The sequence below is a fragment of the Tursiops truncatus genome, chromosome 3 (genome assembly GCF_011762595.2).
Source record: "Tursiops truncatus isolate mTurTru1 chromosome 3, mTurTru1.mat.Y, whole genome shotgun sequence".
NCBI classification, from domain to species: Eukaryota; Metazoa; Chordata; class Mammalia; order Artiodactyla; family Delphinidae; genus Tursiops; species Tursiops truncatus.
This window is the reverse complement of record NC_047036.1, coordinates 111,918,367-111,934,787: the sequence shown is the minus strand read 5'-3', so window position 1 is coordinate 111,934,787 and position 16,421 is coordinate 111,918,367. Positions and strand designations below refer to the sequence as shown.

General features: G+C 39.2%; 1 protein-coding gene across 1 annotated transcript in view; it reads right to left on the bottom strand.

Moving 5' to 3' along the window:
• The window catches only part of CATSPER3 (cation channel sperm associated 3), a 47,044-nt gene that overhangs the window by 18,849 nt on the left and 11,774 nt on the right, over window positions 1-16,421 (bottom strand). The window contains exon 3 of the mRNA XM_033853191.2: window positions 680-919. Within this exon, the coding sequence (XP_033709082.1) occupies window positions 680-919 (240 nt within the window). The remainder of the gene's footprint in view (window positions 1-679; window positions 920-16,421) is intronic.

The window sequence follows — 16,421 nt, the reverse complement described above, 5'->3', positions numbered from 1 at the left end:
CTCTCAGCAGAACAGGCTGACACACCCTAACTTGTCAAATAGGTCCAAACCAGCCCCTTCCTGGAGAAGCACGGGTACTGACCAGAGCCAGGGCAAACATACCATGTCCAGGATGGACACCTGAGGGCACGTTTGGGGCACCTCTGAGATTTGTTCTGAAACCTCCGAGCCAAGTAAAGACTGGCCACCCTCTGCCCTCTCAGCAGGAGCAGCACTTCCAGAGCTGCCTGAACAAGTCATGAGACCATTCCCATCAAGAGAAGCAGCAGATTTTTCAATCGTTCGGGGAAAGCAGTGAGTGGCTGAAGCCACCAAAAAGCTGGAGACTCCTGGGCATGTAGTCCAAAGGGTCTGGACCATAAGAAAATCAGTCACTTTGCAACATGGGAGAGAGGAAAAGATCAGATGGTCTTGAGTCAGACACACCTTTTGAAGCTCAGCTCCAGCATCTAACTGCTGAGTGACCTTGGGTCTCAATTTCTTCATCTGTAAAATGGAGCTAATACCTTTCCTAGAATCGTTTTAAGATTAAATGAGAGAACACAGGTAAACATCAACCTGTCACACAAGAGGACTCAGTCACTGCATGAGAGTAGCAGAATTATCATTTCTTCAGGAGCTGATGGGCAGACGGGCCCTATCACCTGCACTCCCAGAACCATGGCATCCCGCCACTCACCCGGATGCCGCGGCTATAGGGGATAAGCTTGAGAATGCGCAGGGACTGTACGCCATCGGCGATGTTGAGGTAGGGGTAGTGCTTGCCCTTGATCTTGCGGAGACTGTAGGGGATGAAGATGATGATGATAATGATCACATCTAGCAGGTTGTAGCCATCCTTCCAGTAGTTGATGGGGTCCACGTAGAGCTTCATGCAGAACTCGGAGCTATAGATGGACACAAAGATGAGCTCTGAGACCTACAGGGGTGGTAAGGGTAGGAGGGTCAGACCAAGCTGCAGACCTCACCCCTGCCTGGGCCACCCCATCAGGTGTGTGTGTTGGCGGGGCGAGGGTGGGAGCGGGTGCTCCTAAGTCAGCCACAAGACAGAGAAAGCCAGGCAGAGTCCCTGGCATACAGTGGACACAATGTGCCTGATTCCCTTCTCTTTCTGTGTCTTGCCTACCCTGTGGCCCCGAGCTTAGGGCTGGGTTTGACCCAGATAGCTTGGGAATGACTGACTGACCGATGGACAGAATGACTATTGAGGCCTGGTGGGAGGTGCGTGTCAGGCAACCCGGATTTCCAAAGAGAAGATCCCAAGAGCCTTCTGGCCAACCTGAATACCCAGACTTTTGGGAAAGGAGATGAACTACTCACACATCTACTTTATTTTACTCTATTATCACACATACTTAAAATCAGTTAATTAATCTGCTTCTGAAGAACATTCTGCTTTTTTTCCCCACTTTTATACTTTATGAAACAATCTCATTCAAATTCTTCTCATGCATCTACAACTCCAGTGGCTTTGATTTTACCAAAAGGTACTTTTTGAGTCATCTGAGTTTTTCCTTATCATCAATGAATTCATTCATTGAGGAAGCTTTGATTAAGCATCTGCCACATGCCAAGCAAGCACTGTTTCAGGCACAGGGAAATGAAACAATGAGACAGTCTCTTTTTTTTTTTTAGAAGTTAATTTTTTTTATTGGGAAACCAAGGTAACAAACCTAAACTTATTGAAAATGAAATCAGTAACTAAGACTCTGCAGGCCCCATCCCCAACCAGCACCAAGGCCTCTGTTTGGCCTAACCCCAGTTTCTCTCGTCCCCAAAAGAACAACCATGTGAAGAACCTGGGGTCAACCTCAGGGCACACACTGCAACTCCCTCTACCCCACCCTCAACTGACACACACAGCCTGGATCAGCAGGCTGGGTCTAGGCCCAAGGAGGGAATAGTGAGGTTTCCTGGGTGGCAGGGAATCCCACCCCAACCTGGTCAAAATCCCAAGTTAGGAAAGGAAGACAGAAGGGAGACTGGCTTGCCCACCCACTCCCCTCCCCTCAGTCCCCCCAGACAACAGGCTCACATCCCTGATCAGTAACACTGTGATTCTGAGGTGTCAGTAGGGCTCCCAGTGGCTTCACCAGATTACTGCAAAGGGCCCAGGGGAGGGGGCAGGCATTTACCCTGCCACCTGTTCAGTATTAGCCAGCCAAGCTGCTGCCCTCAGCTTGTGCTGTGGCCCCTCTCCCCTGTAGACACCCACGGCTGGGGACCAGGCCTCCTGCCAGAGAGAAATGAGTCCAGGAGGCCCTTGCTTCCCCAGCCAGGGAGGAAGGATGGCCTGGGAAGCCTGGGACGGCTACACCAGCTTCTTGGCTTCCAAGAAGCTCTTGGGATGTCGCATCTGCCCGACGCCAATGGCTACGAGAATGAGGGTCTGCAGGATAGATCACCACAGCATGCCCAGGAAGCTGACGGTCTAGTAGGGGAGACGGAAATGAATGTTTAGACAAATACATACGTAACATCAGACAGGAAGGAAAGTGAAACAGCCAAAGGGGAGAGAGGGGCTGGCCAGGGTGGGGAGGGGCAGGCATGGCAGCTACTTTAGAAAAGGTGCTGAGTGGAGGCCTTGCTAAAGCCGGGGATGGAGCCATAATAAAAACTGGGAGACTACTCCCCAATGGCGAGTACAAGGGCCTTAAGGGGAGCAAGGAACAGCAAAGCCAGAAAGGGGTGAGCAGAGCAGGAGATGCAGTTGGAGGGGCGGGCCATGTAGGGAGGGCCTTGTAGGCCTGGTGAGGGCTGTGAACTTTAACCTCAGCCTTGGAGGAGTTTGAGCAAGGGAGTGATGTGAACTGATTTACATTTTAAAGAGATCTCCGTGGAAAAGAGACCGTGGCGGAACTGGCAGGAGTAGCAACTGGGAGGCAAGTTAGGGAGGAGGCGCTAGATAGTAGAAGAACCATCATCCAGGCAAGAGACGAGGTTAGATTGTATTGGAGTGGGGGACAGTGTGGAGCTGAAGAGAAGAGGACAGATTCCGGAAGTATTTTGTGGGCAGTGATGACAGGACTTGCTGACGGACTCAGGGGTGCACAGAGTAGAGAGAAGGCAAGGAAGACTCCAGTGCTTCACACAGAGCAACTGGGTAAACGCCGATACCTTTAACTGAGATGAGTTTGGGGTGGGGTGAAGGGGGGCTAGAGAGAGTTTCTATTTCCATTTCTAGAGGGAAATAGAAAAGGTTTTGAGATACACCACCTTTTAAATATGTCAGATGCTGTCACTGGAAATTGTAACTCAAGCCACAACTATCCCTTTGGAAAACATGAGGGCAGCCGGTGGTGTTATTTGTCCTGTATACTTATATCTGTGGTCACCACATGGCAACCATTTACATACACTTTTATGTTTGTTAACTACAATGAAACATTTAATATACACAAAAAGGTATAAAGAATAATATAATGAACAACCATATACCACCACCCAGCTTAAGAAATAAAATATTACCATTACAGGCAGAGCCTCACATCCATCAGATCCCCTTCCCTTCCCACAAAAGTAATCCTGTTTTAAATCTGGAGTATGTCTTGCTCGTGTGTTTTATACTTTTACCACATATGTATCCCTAAAAGTACATAGTATGGTTTTGCATTTTTTATACACTACATAAATTGCATATACATTACAGTATTCTTTGGGCGATTTTTTTTCATTTAAAATTATAAGATTCATCCATGTTGATATACGTAAACCTAGTTTAGTGTTTCACCACTATTTAGCAATTCCACTTATGAAAATACTATAATTTCTTTATCCAGTTACCCATTGAGTGATATTTAGCTTCTTTGTAATTTTTTACTACTGCAAAGAGTACAAAAAGTTTGAGTCAGGTTGCGGGGCCATTTAAAAAGTGGACTTAAGGTCCTTTGCCCCTGGGCCCTCTCCCCAGCCAGATCGTGGGCAAGATGGCTGGGTGTGCAGCATCCTCGAACCCATGAGCAGTTCCTCCGTGCCCCTAGGGACCCCAGCCCCTGCCACAGCAGATTCTGAGCACCCCTTGGGCTCCCAGCTGCTGGGCCGCCAGCACCAACTTCTGGAGCACCCGAAAGGGAATTCTCCTGTTTGCTAAGATGCTATTGTGCCTGGTGATTCTGACCTGCCTTGACTGCTGATTGAGATGATCTTTGCTGCTATATTCTTTATCATCTATGTGTGTTACCTGCACACCGAGATATAGGCTATCAACTGGCCTTGGAGTGATTTCTTCCAAACCCACACAGTGGTCATCCTCTACCTGATCACCTCAACCGTTGTCCTTGTTGAGAGAAGAAACCACTCCAAAATCATCACAGGAGTACTGGGTCTAATCGCTGGGTGCCTACGTGGCCATGATGCCCACGTTACCTTCCCCTTGCGGCAGCAGACACAGCTGCCCCACTAACCCTGCAGATTGCCAGCTGTGGTTGAACTCCCTTCATTTCTCTCTGAAACCTGCAAATAACACCTCCATCGAAATAACTCTCTGCGCTTACAACACTCCCAACCAGCTCGTAGCCCCATGTTTTACTGTACACAGGTGTAGTTTTTCTCTGTTACATACCTAGGAGTGGAATTACCTGATTGTAGAATATGAGCATCTTCAGCTTCACTGGATTTTGCCAAATTGTTTTCTGAAGCTATTGTACTAATTTACTTTAATATCAATGATGCTCCTTTTTTTTTAATTTCTATTGGAGTATAGTTGTTTCACAATGTTATGTTAGTTTCTGCTGTACAGCAAAGTGAATGTTATATGTATACATGTAGCCCCTCTTTTTTAGATTTCCTTCCCATTTAGGTCACCAGAGCATTGAGTAGAGTTCCCTGTGCTATACAGTAGATTCTCATTAGTTACCTATTTTATACATAGTAGTATATATATATGTCTATCCCAATCTCCCAATTCATTCCACCACCACCCTCCCCGCCTTGGTATCCATAAGTTTGTTCTCTACATCTGTGTCTCTATTTCTGCTTTGCAAATAAGTTCATTTGTACCATTTTTCTAGATTCCACTTGTAAGCGATATTATACGATATTTGTTTTTCTCTTTCTGACTTACTTCTGAACAATGCTTTTTTTTTTTTTTAACATCCTTACCAATACTTCCTACTGTTGGACTTCTTAATTTTTGTCAATCTGATGAATATGAAATGGTATCTTATTTTTCAGTTTGTCATTTCTCTAATTATTAATGAAGTTGGGCATCTTTTTATATGTTTAAATTGTAAATTGCCTGTTCCTAATCTGTTGCCAAATTTTCTGCTAGACTGTTTTGTCTTTTTCTTATTGATTTGGAAGACAATATATCACATACTTTGAATCCTAAGCCTTTACCTGTTATATGTGTTTCAAATAGCATCTCCTACAGTGACTTATCTTTTCACCTCTTTAATGATCTTTTGATGAATAGAAATTTAAAGTTTTAATGGAATCAAATTAAGCAAACTTTTTCTCCATGGCTTATTTATTTCATACCTTAAGATACCTTTCCCTTCTGAGATCATATAAATCTATATTTTCTTCTAAAAATTGAAAGTTTCACTTTTCAAGTTAGGTCTTTAGCTGTGTATGCTGGAAGGTAGAGATCCAATTGTGTTTTTTCTTTCCACATACTGTTTAATGAAGAATTTATCTTCCACCACTCATTTGCAGTGCCATCTGACAGGGGCCAGGTTTTCATACAAGCCAGGTCTGTTTCTGAGCCCTCTATCCTGTTCCATTGGTCTATCTGTCTATCCACGCATCATCACCCTGCTTTAATTACTGCAGCATTATAGGAAGTCTTATTACCTGGTAAGACAAGACTTCTCCCCTTTTCACTTTCAAAACCATCTTGGTTTTTATATTTCATTCTTTTATCTAAATTTTAGCATCAGCTTTTGGCAACCCATAAAAAAATCCTGCCAGACTTCTTATTGGAATTTCATTGATATAATAGCTTAATTAGGGAAGATTGCATCTTGAAGAAACTAAGTCTTTCTATGCATGATCTGATATACCCTTCCATTTCTTTGTCTTCTTTAATGACCTTTATAGATTTTTTCCTCCTTAAAAATCACCCAAGATTTTATTAGCTTTGCCTCTAAGTACTTTTTGTATTTTATTAGAAGTGCTATCATTTTTGCTGACATATTAAATATATTTTATTTATTAATCACATATCCATCACGTTTGCTGGACTTTATTACTTATTAACTTTATTAATTGTATTAACGTCATTAATTAATAATTCTTCCAGATTCTTTTGGGATTTCTATACAGGAATCATAACACCTGTGAATAATGACGGCCTTTTAAAACTTTCTTTCTAATCCTTAATGTTTTTTATTCCTTTTCCTTGTATTATACATTGGCTAAGACGCTAATACAAATCTTGTCAATAATAACTGGACTACACCTTTAAAGGGAACACTGTTACAGTTTCACCACTGAGTGTGAATTCTGATGTAGGTTTTTCATCGGTACTCTTAATCACTTAAAACAAATCCTTTCTACTCCTAGTTTGCTAAATTTTTATCATGAAAGATATTCATGATAAACTTTTTTCTACATCTCTTAAAGTGATTTTATTGGGGTTTTTTACTCATTTAATATTTTAAGCTGGTTAATAAAATTTCTAGATTTTTCTAATATTCACATTCCTGGAAAACCCCAACTTGGCAATGCTATATTACCTTCTTCATATATTTTTTAAAATTCAGTTTCCTAATATTCTGTTTGGGATTTTTATGTCCAAGCTCATGATACTGGGTGTAATTTTCCTTTTTCATATGGTCATTGTCTAGTTTTGTTTTGGCATGACGGATATACAGTTGTCCCTTGGTATTCCCAGGGGATTGGTTCCAGGACCTCACCCCCCATGGATACCAAAATCCAAGGATGCTCAAGTCCCTTATATAAAAAGGCATAGTATTTGTATATAACCTATGTATATCCTCCCCACGTACTTTAAATCATCTCTAGATTACTTATAGTACTATACTTGACCTTAGCCAAAAGGCCGAGAAGCGATCTAGATTATATATAATAATCTAATACTAATACAACATAAATGCTATCTAAATAGTGGTAAATACAATGTAAATTCTATGTAAATAGTTGCCAGGCAAGCAGCAAATTCAAATTTTGCTTTTTGAAATTTTCTGTAATTTTTTTTCTTAGAATACTTTTGATCCCTGGTTGGTTGAATCCATGGATTTGGAAACCACGATACACAGGGCCAACGGTACTGGCTTAACGAAATGAACTGTCTGTGGGCGGGGCAGATATGCTCATTTATCTAATCACTAATAGCGTTTTATATGTTTGGAATTATATCTTCCATGAATGTAAAACCATCTGGTTCAAGTTACTTTTTTTTTGTTTTAGGAGATGGAAAATTTTCACTATTAATCCAATGTTTTATAAAAACTAAAGGACATATATGAACACATATTTTTTCAAGTATTTCCTTTTTTATTGAGAGTTAATCTTTTTCTAGAAAATCATCTTATTTCAGCTAGGTTTTCAAATTTATTGCCATAAAATTATTAGATTTCTGACATCTATTGTAAATAGTGGTAAATGCAATTTCTCTTTTTAATCCCTAACATGATTCAGGGCTTCACTGACAACTTATCATGATTGCCTCATCAAGAAAGTTATTTTAAAATTATTTTCTAAGATCTAACTTTTGGCTTTGTTGATCCCTTTGTGTTGAATCTTTGTTTTCCATTTCATTAATTTTTGCTCTTACCTATTTCCTTTTTTTTTTTTCATTTTAACATCTTTATTGGGGTATAATTGCTTTACAATGGTATGTTAGTTTCAGCTTCACAACAAAATGAATCAGTTATATATATACATATGTTCCCATATCTCTTCCCGCTTGCGTCTCCCTCCCTCCCACCCTCCCTATCCCACCCCTCCAGGCGGTCACAAAGCACCGAGCTGATCTCCCTGTGCTATGCGGCTGCTTCCCACTAACTATCTACCTTACGTTTGGTAGTGTATATATGTCCATGCCTCTCTCTCGCTTTGTCACAGTTTACCCTTACCCCTCCCCATAGCCTCAAGTCCATTCTCTAGTAAGTCTGTGTCTTTATTCCTGTTTCACCCCTAGGTTTTCCATGACATTTTTTTTTCTTAAATTCCATATATATGTGTTAGCATACAGTATTTGTCTCTCTCTTTCTGACTTACTTCACTCTGTATGACAGACTCTAGGTCTATCCACCTCATTACAAATAGCTCAATTTCGTTTCTTTTTATGGCTGAGTAATATTCCATTGTATATATGTGCCACATCTTCTTTATCCATTCATCCGATGACGGACTCTTAGGTTGTTTCTACTTTCCTTTTTTTTTTTTCCTTTACTTTTCCTTCCTTTTTCTCCCTTTGGATTTTATTCTGTTGCTCTTTTCCAACAGGTCAGCTCAATAATTTTTAAAATTGAGGTATAATTCATGTACCATAAAATTCATCATTTTAAAGTGTAGAATTCAGTAGGGAGGGGGTTCATTTTGAGTATTTATTATCTTTAGGTTTTGATTGTGGTAAAATATACACACCATGAAATTGATCATTTTAAAGCATTTTTAGGTATACAATTAATTCAGTAGTATTAAGTATTCACATTATTACACAATTATCCCCACTATCCACTCCAAGAACTATTTCACTATCCTAAACAAAAACTCTGTATCTAATAAACAATAATTCCCATCCTCCTCTCTAGCCATCTCATAGTAAACTCTATTCTACTTTCTGTATGAATTTGCCTATTCTAGGTACTTCATGTAAGTGCAACCATATAATTTTTGCCCTTTGTGTGTCTGGTTTATATATCACTCAGCATGATGCTTTCAAAGTTCACCCCCATTGTAGCATGTATCACAATTCCATTACTTTTTAGGACTGAATAATATTCCATTTTATGAATATACCAAATCTTCTTTATCCATTCACTGGTTGATGGATACATGGGTTGCTCCCACCTTTTGGCTATTGAGAATAATGCTGCTATGAACATTGCTGTGTGACTATCTGTATGAGTCCCTGTTTTCGATTTTTGGGGGTATACACCTGGAAGTGGAATTGCTGGATCATATGGTAATTCTATGATTAACTTTTTGAGGAAATACCAAAATATTTTCTATAGTGGCTGCATGACTTCACATTCCAATCAGCAATGCACAAGGGTTCTAATTTCTCCACATCCTCATCAACACCTGTTATTTTCCTTTTTTTTTTTTTTTTTTTTTTTGCGGTATGCGGGCCTCTCCCTGTTGTGGCCTCTCCCATCGCGGAGCACAGGCTCCGGACACGCAGGCTCAGCAGCCATGGCTCACGGGCCCAGCCACTCCGTGGCATGTGGGATCTTCCCGGACCGGGGCACAAACCCACGTCCCCTGCATCAGCAGGCGGACTCTCAACCACTGCGCCACCTGGGAAGCCCTATTTTCCATTTTATGGGGAGAGGGGTTTTGTTTGTTTTTATACTAGCTGTCCTAATGGGTGTGAAGTTGTATCTCATTGTGGTTTTGATTTGCATTTTGCATTCTGATGACTAGTGATGCTGAACGTCTTTTTATGCGCTTACTGGTCATTTGTATGTCTGCTTTGGAGAAATGTCTATTCAAGTCCTTTGCCTGTTTTTGAATTGGGTTTTTGTTGTTGTTGTTGTTGAGTTGTGGAAATTCTTTATATGTTCTAGATATTAATCCCTTACCAGATATATAATTTGCAAATATTTTCTCCTATTCTGTGGGTCATATGTTTACTCTCTTGATTGTATCCTTAGATTCACAAATGTTTTTAATTTTGATGAAGTCCAATTTATCTGTTTTTTCTCTTGTTTCCTGTGCTTTTAATGTCATATCTAAGAATCCATTGCCACATCCAAGGTCATAAAGATTTACCCCTATGTTTTCTTCTAAGAGTTTCTTCTAGTTTATATATTTTGGATTTTGATCCATTTTCAGTTAATTTTTGTGTGGGTGTGGCTGCGTTGGGTCTTCGTTGCTGCACATGGGCTTTCTCTAGGTGCGGCAAATGGGGGCTACTCTTCGTTGCAGTTTGAGGACTTCTCATTGCAGTGGCTTCTCTTGTTGCAGAGCACGGGCTCCAGGCACACAGGCTTCAGTAGATGTGGCACCTGGGCTCAGTAGTTGTGGCTTGCGGGCTCTAGAGAGCAGGCTCTGTAGTTGTGGTGCACGGGCTTACTTGCTCCACGGCACGTGGGATCTTCCTGGACCAGGGATTGAACCTGTGTCCCCTGCATTGGTAGACAGATTCTTAACCACTGCACCACCAGGAAAGTCCAAAGTTAATTTTTATATATGGTGTGAGGCAGGGGTCTAACTTTACTCTTTTGCATGTGGATATCAAGTTGTCCTACCACCATTTGATGAAAAGATTATTTTTCTCCCCCTGAAAAGTCTTGGCACCCTTGTCAAAAGTCAATTGGCCATAGATATTTGGATTTATTTCTAGAATCTCAATTCTATTCCATAGGTCTATGTCTGTCCTTATGTGAGTACCACACTCTTTTCATTATTGTATCTTTGTAGTAAGTTTTGAAGTCAGAAAGTGCAAGTCCTCCAACTTTGTTCTTCATTTTCAATGTTGTCTTGGCTATTCACATTCATATGAATTTAAGGATGTGCTTTTCAATTTCTTTTTTGTAAAGGCTGTTGAAATTTTGATAGGGATTGAATTGAATTTGTAGATCACTTTGGATAGTCCTCTTAAGTTTTGTAATCCATGAATATAGGATGTCTTTACATTTATTTAGGTCTTATTTAATTTCTTTCAGCAAAGTTGTATAATTTTCAGTATACACATCTCTCATCTCCTTGGCTAAATTTATTCCTAGGTATTTTATTATTTTGAATGCTACTATAAATGGAATTTTCTTAATTTCCTTTTCAGATTGTTCATATTAGTGTATAGAAATACAACTAATTTTTGTTGTTAATCTTGTATCCTGCAACTGTGCTGAATTCATTTAATAGCTCTAATAGTTGAGTTTGTATATGTGTGTATTCTTTAGGATTTTCTAAGATCAAGTCATAAGATCAAGTCATCTACAAATAAAGATAATTTCGGTTCTTCCTTTCCAATTTGGATAAATTTTAACTCTTTTTCTTGCCTAAATGCTCTGGCTAGAACTTCCAGTACAATGTTGAATAATGGTGAAAGCAGGCATCTGTCTTATTCCTTATCTTAGGGGAAAGATTTTCAGTCTTTCACCACTGGGTATGATGTTAGTTGTGGATTTCTTCATAATTACCCATTATCAAGTCAAGAAATTTTCCTTCTATTTCTAGTTCAAATTGTTTGTTTGGTTTTTTAATCATGAAAGGGTGTTGGATTTTGCCAAATGCTTTTTCAGCATCTACTGAGATAATTATATCAATTGTTTCCTTCATTCTATTGATGTATTACATTCGTTGATTTTTTCTATGTTGAACCACCCTTGCATTCCTGGGATAAATCCCACTTGGTCATGGTGTATAATCTTTTTAAGCATGCTGCTGGGTTCAGATGTAAGTATCTCAACTATTATTGCACCTATATTCATAAGGGATGTTGGTCTCTAGCTTTCTTGTGATGTCTTTGGCTTTGGTCTCAGGGTAATGTTGGCCTCACAGAATGAATTCAGAAATATTCCCTCCTTTTCTATTTTTGGAAGAGTTTGAGAAGGATTGGCATTCAATCTTTTTAAAATGCAGGGTAAAATTAACTAGTGAAGCATGTGGTCCTGTGCATTGCTTTGTTGGGAGGTTTTTTGATTAGTGATTCTATCTCTTTATTTACAGGTCTGTTTCAGTATGTCTGTTTTCTATTTCTTCTTGAGTCAGGTTGGTAGTTGGTATGCTTCCAGGATTTTGTCCATTTCATCTAGGTTATCTAATTTGTTGGTGTACAAAGTGTTCACAGTATTCTGCTATAAAACTTTTCTTTTCTATAAGGTCATTTGTAATGTCCCAACTTTCATTTCTGTTATTAGTAATTTAAGTCTTCTTTTTCTTAGTCAATCTAACTAAAGGCTTATGAATTTTGTTGATCTTTTCAAAGAACTGAATTTTTATTTTATTGACTTTTCTCTATTATTTCTCTATTTTGTTTCTCACTCTAATCTTTTTTGTTTCCTTTCTTCTGCTAGTTTTGGGTATAGTTTGTTCCTCTTTTTCTAGTTCCTTAAGGTGTAAAATTAGGTTATTAATTTGAGATCTTTCTTCTTTTCTAATGCAGGCACTTACAAGTATAAATATCACTCTGAGCACTGCTTCTGTTGCAACCTATAAGTTTCATTATGTTGTATTTTCATGTTCATTTGTCTTAAAGTATTTTCTAAATTCCTTTGTGATTCTTTCTTTGACCTATTGGTTATTTAAGAATGTGTTGTTTAATTTCCATATATTTGGAAATTTTCCAGTTTTCCCGCTGTTGCTGATTTTTAGTTTTACTCCATAGTTGTCAGAAAAATACTCTGTATGATTTCAATAGTTTTTAATTTACTGAGACTTGTTTTGTTGTCTAACATATGGTCTATCCTGTAGAATGCTCCATAGGTACTTGAGAAAAACTATTATATCTTATTGATGAACTGACCCTATTGTCAATACATAATGTCCTTCTTTGTCTCTTGTAACATTTTACTTTAATGTCTATTTTGTCTGATATGAGTATACCCAACCCAGCTCTCTTTTGGTTTCTATTTGCATGGAATACCTTCTTGCATTTTTCACTTTCAACCTATTTGTATCTGGATCTCAAGTGAATCTCTTGTAGACAGCATATATTTGGATTTTTTAAAGAATCAATTCTGTCTTAATTGGACAGTTTAATTCATTTATATTGAAAGTAATTACTGATAAGGAAGAAACTACTCCTGCCATTTTGCTGTTTGTTTAATATATGTCACATCTTTTTTGTTCCTCAGTTCCTCCATTACTGCTTTCTTTGGTGTTTTAGGGTTTTTTTTTGTAGTGTACCATTTTGATTCTTTTCTCATTTCTTTTTCTGCATTTTTAAAGTTATTTTCTTGGTGGTTACCCTTGAGATTACAATCAACCTCTTAAATGTACAACAATCCATTTTTAACTAATACCACCTTAGCTTCAATAGTATATTAACAATTCTGTTCCTACACAGCTCCATCCCCCTCTTCATGTTTCTGTTGTCACAAAATACATCTGAATACACTGAGTGCCCATTAACTATATAATTATTGTTTTGTGCATTCATATTTTAAACCATACAGACAAAGAAAGGAGCTACGAACCCAAAATACAATACTGGCTTTTATATTCACCTATGTAGTTACATTTATCAGTGTTCTTTATTTTGTCATAGGGCTTAAGGTACTATCTAGTTTCATTTCCACCTAAAGGACTATCTTTAGCATTTCTTGTAGCACAGGTCTACCAGAAGCAAACTCCCTCAGCTTCTGTTTATCTGGAAATATCTTAATTTCTTCGTCATTTTTTGAAGGATAGTTTTGCTAGATATAGAATTCTTGGTTGACAATATTTTTCTTTCAGTACTTTAAATATGTCATTTCATTGCCACTGTCCTCATAGTTTCTGAGGAGAAATCAGCTGTTAATCTTATGGAGGATTCCTTATATGTAACAAGTTGCTTCTCTCTTGCTGCTTTCAGGATTCTGTCTTTGACTTTTGATAGCTTGATTATAATGTGTCTCAGTGTGGATCTCTTTGTTTCTCCTTCTTGGAATTCACTGAGCTTCTTGGATGTATATATTCTTTATCAAATTTGCAAGGTTTTGGGCGATTATTTCATCAAATATTCGTTCTTCCTCTTTCTCTCTCTCCTCTCCTTCTGGAATGCATGTGTATGTTAATATGCTTGATGGCGCCCCTCAAGTTTCTTAGACTCTGTTCATTTTCATCATTCTTTTTTCTTTCTGCTCCTCAGGCTGAATAAGTCCAAGTGATTTGCCTTCAAGTTCACTGATTATTTCTTCTGGGTGCTCAAATCTGCTCTTGAACCCTCTAGTGAATTTTTTAATTATTATATTTTCAGCTCCAGAATTTGTTTCATTCCTTTTTATAATTTCTATTTACTGATATATTCTATTTCCTGAAACACTGTTCTCCTGGTTACCTTTAGGTCTTTGCCTGTGGTTTCCTTTAGGTCTCTGAGCATATTTTACATAGTTGACTTTAAGTCTCTGTCTAGTAATTCCCATTACTAGTTTCTGTTCATTTCTCCTGTGTAAAAGCCATCCTTTCTTGTTGCTTTGCATGCTTCATACTTTTTTTTGAAAACTGGACATTTTAAGTTGTACAATGTGGTAACTCTGGAAATCAAATTCTTCCCTCTCCTCAGGGTTTGTTTTTGTTGCTTTTTGTGGGTAGTAGCTGTTTGTTTAGTGACTTGTCTAAACAATTTTTGTAAAGACTGTATTCTTTGTAATGTATGGTCTCTGAAGTCTCTTCCTCTGTAGTTTCTGGTCAGCTAGTAAACAGAGATTTTCTTAAATGCCTCAGGCAAAAAGAGGGAAGGGAGGGAAGGAGAAAGAAGACAGAGAGAAAGAAAGTAAGGAAGGAAAGAAGGAAGGAAGAGAAAAGGAGAGAGGAAGGGAGGGAGAAGAAAAACTCTCTTAGTCTTTGCAGATGGGCTCTGTGTTGAGGAACTCCTTCAATGCTGAGCCAGGCCACTTACAGCTGTACATTAGCATTCACTTTGGGCTTCTGCTGAGCCTAAAGATCAGTCACAGTGAAAGCGTGGGATGTTCTCAGTTATTTCCTAAGCATGCGTCTTGTCCTGTGAATGTATGGCATACATGGGAGTTTTTCAATGTCCTATCTTTCCAAAGAATCTCTCTCCCTGGATTGTCCTCTCAGGCTTTCAGCGTATCTATTGTTTGCCTCAAGTGTTATTTTTTTGCTCCAGGTGGCAGTGGGTCATTCATTTGCTTTTCAGTGGTTTTGAGAAATGCCCTCTGCATAGCCACCTTTTTGTCCTGAGAAAGTTCCAGATTATCCAAAACAAAGAGAATAGCTTTGGATCAGTCCTTCAGGCAGCCCCCTCAGATAGGTCAAAACAGACAAACAATTCTTTAAGAACAAAATCTTCTCTGTTGTTTCTGGACCCAGGGACTAGGGTCCCACGTGGGGAACACAGGCTGCCACCTTCAGAACCATCACCATGCTGAGGAGGGGTGTGGGCCAAAGACAAGTAAAAATGCTACAAAGTTTTCCTACCTTTTTTAAGTTGCCCCTTTCTTGATTCAGTGTTCACTCAGTTACTATAAACCTTTGGCTATTTTCCAGAGTTCTGACCGTTTTGCCCTCTTTTTAGGTGTTTCTGTGGACAGGTGGCCTCTTGGAGCTACCTACTCTGCATTTTCACTGACATTACTCCTCTCCAGTTTTCTTTTTCTCCTCTCCATTTCTGAAGGACAGTTTTTTCTAGGTATTGAATTCTTGTTGGACAGTCTTTCTTTCAGCACTTTGAATATGACATTGCTTGCCTTCTGGCCCCTGTGGCTTCGGATGAGAAATCAGCTATTCATTTTATTGAGGATCCTTTTTATGTAATGAATCACTTCTCTATTGATGGTCTCAAATTCTCCCTTGGTCTTTGTCTTTCAACAAATTGTTTATAGTGTGTCTAGGTGGATCTCTGGGTTTATCCTACTAGGAGTTTGTTGATCTTCTTGCATGTGCAGATTAATGTTTTTCATAAAACTCGGGGAGTTTTTGGCCATTACTTCTTCACATATTCTTTCTACCTTTTCTCTCCTCTCCTTCTGTGACACCTATTGCATGCATGTTTGTATGTTTGATGGTGTTTCATGGGTCTCTGCTTATTTTTATTTATTCATTTTACTTTCTGTTCCTCACACTGGAAATCTCAGTTGACCTATCTTTCTTTTCTTTAATTCTTTCTTCCACTAGCTCAAATCTGCTGTTGAAGTCCTCTCATGAATTCTTTTTTTTTTTTTGCAGTACATGGGCCTGTCACTGCTGTGGCCTCTCCCGTTGTGGAGCACAGGCTCCGGACATGCAGGCTCAGCGGCCATGGCTCACGGGCCCAGCCGCTCCGTGGCATGTGGGATCCTCCCGGACTGGGGCACGAACCCGTGTCCCCTGCATCGGCAGGCAAACTCTCAACCACTGCTCCACCAGGGAAGCCCCGTCTCGTGAATTCACTTCAATTATTGTACTTTTCAACTACAGGATTTCTGTTTGGTTCTTTTTAATAATTTCTCTTTACTCATATTCTCTATTTGGTGAGACACTGCTCTCATACTTTCCTTTAGTTCTTTAGATTTGGGTTTTTTTTTTTTTTTTTTTTGAAATCCTAAGTCCACCAGATGGGCTTCCTTACAACATTTGTAAAATAGTGTTATTAATACACACCTTCCAGGGTGGCTGTTGAGATCATTGAAAATAACATGTAT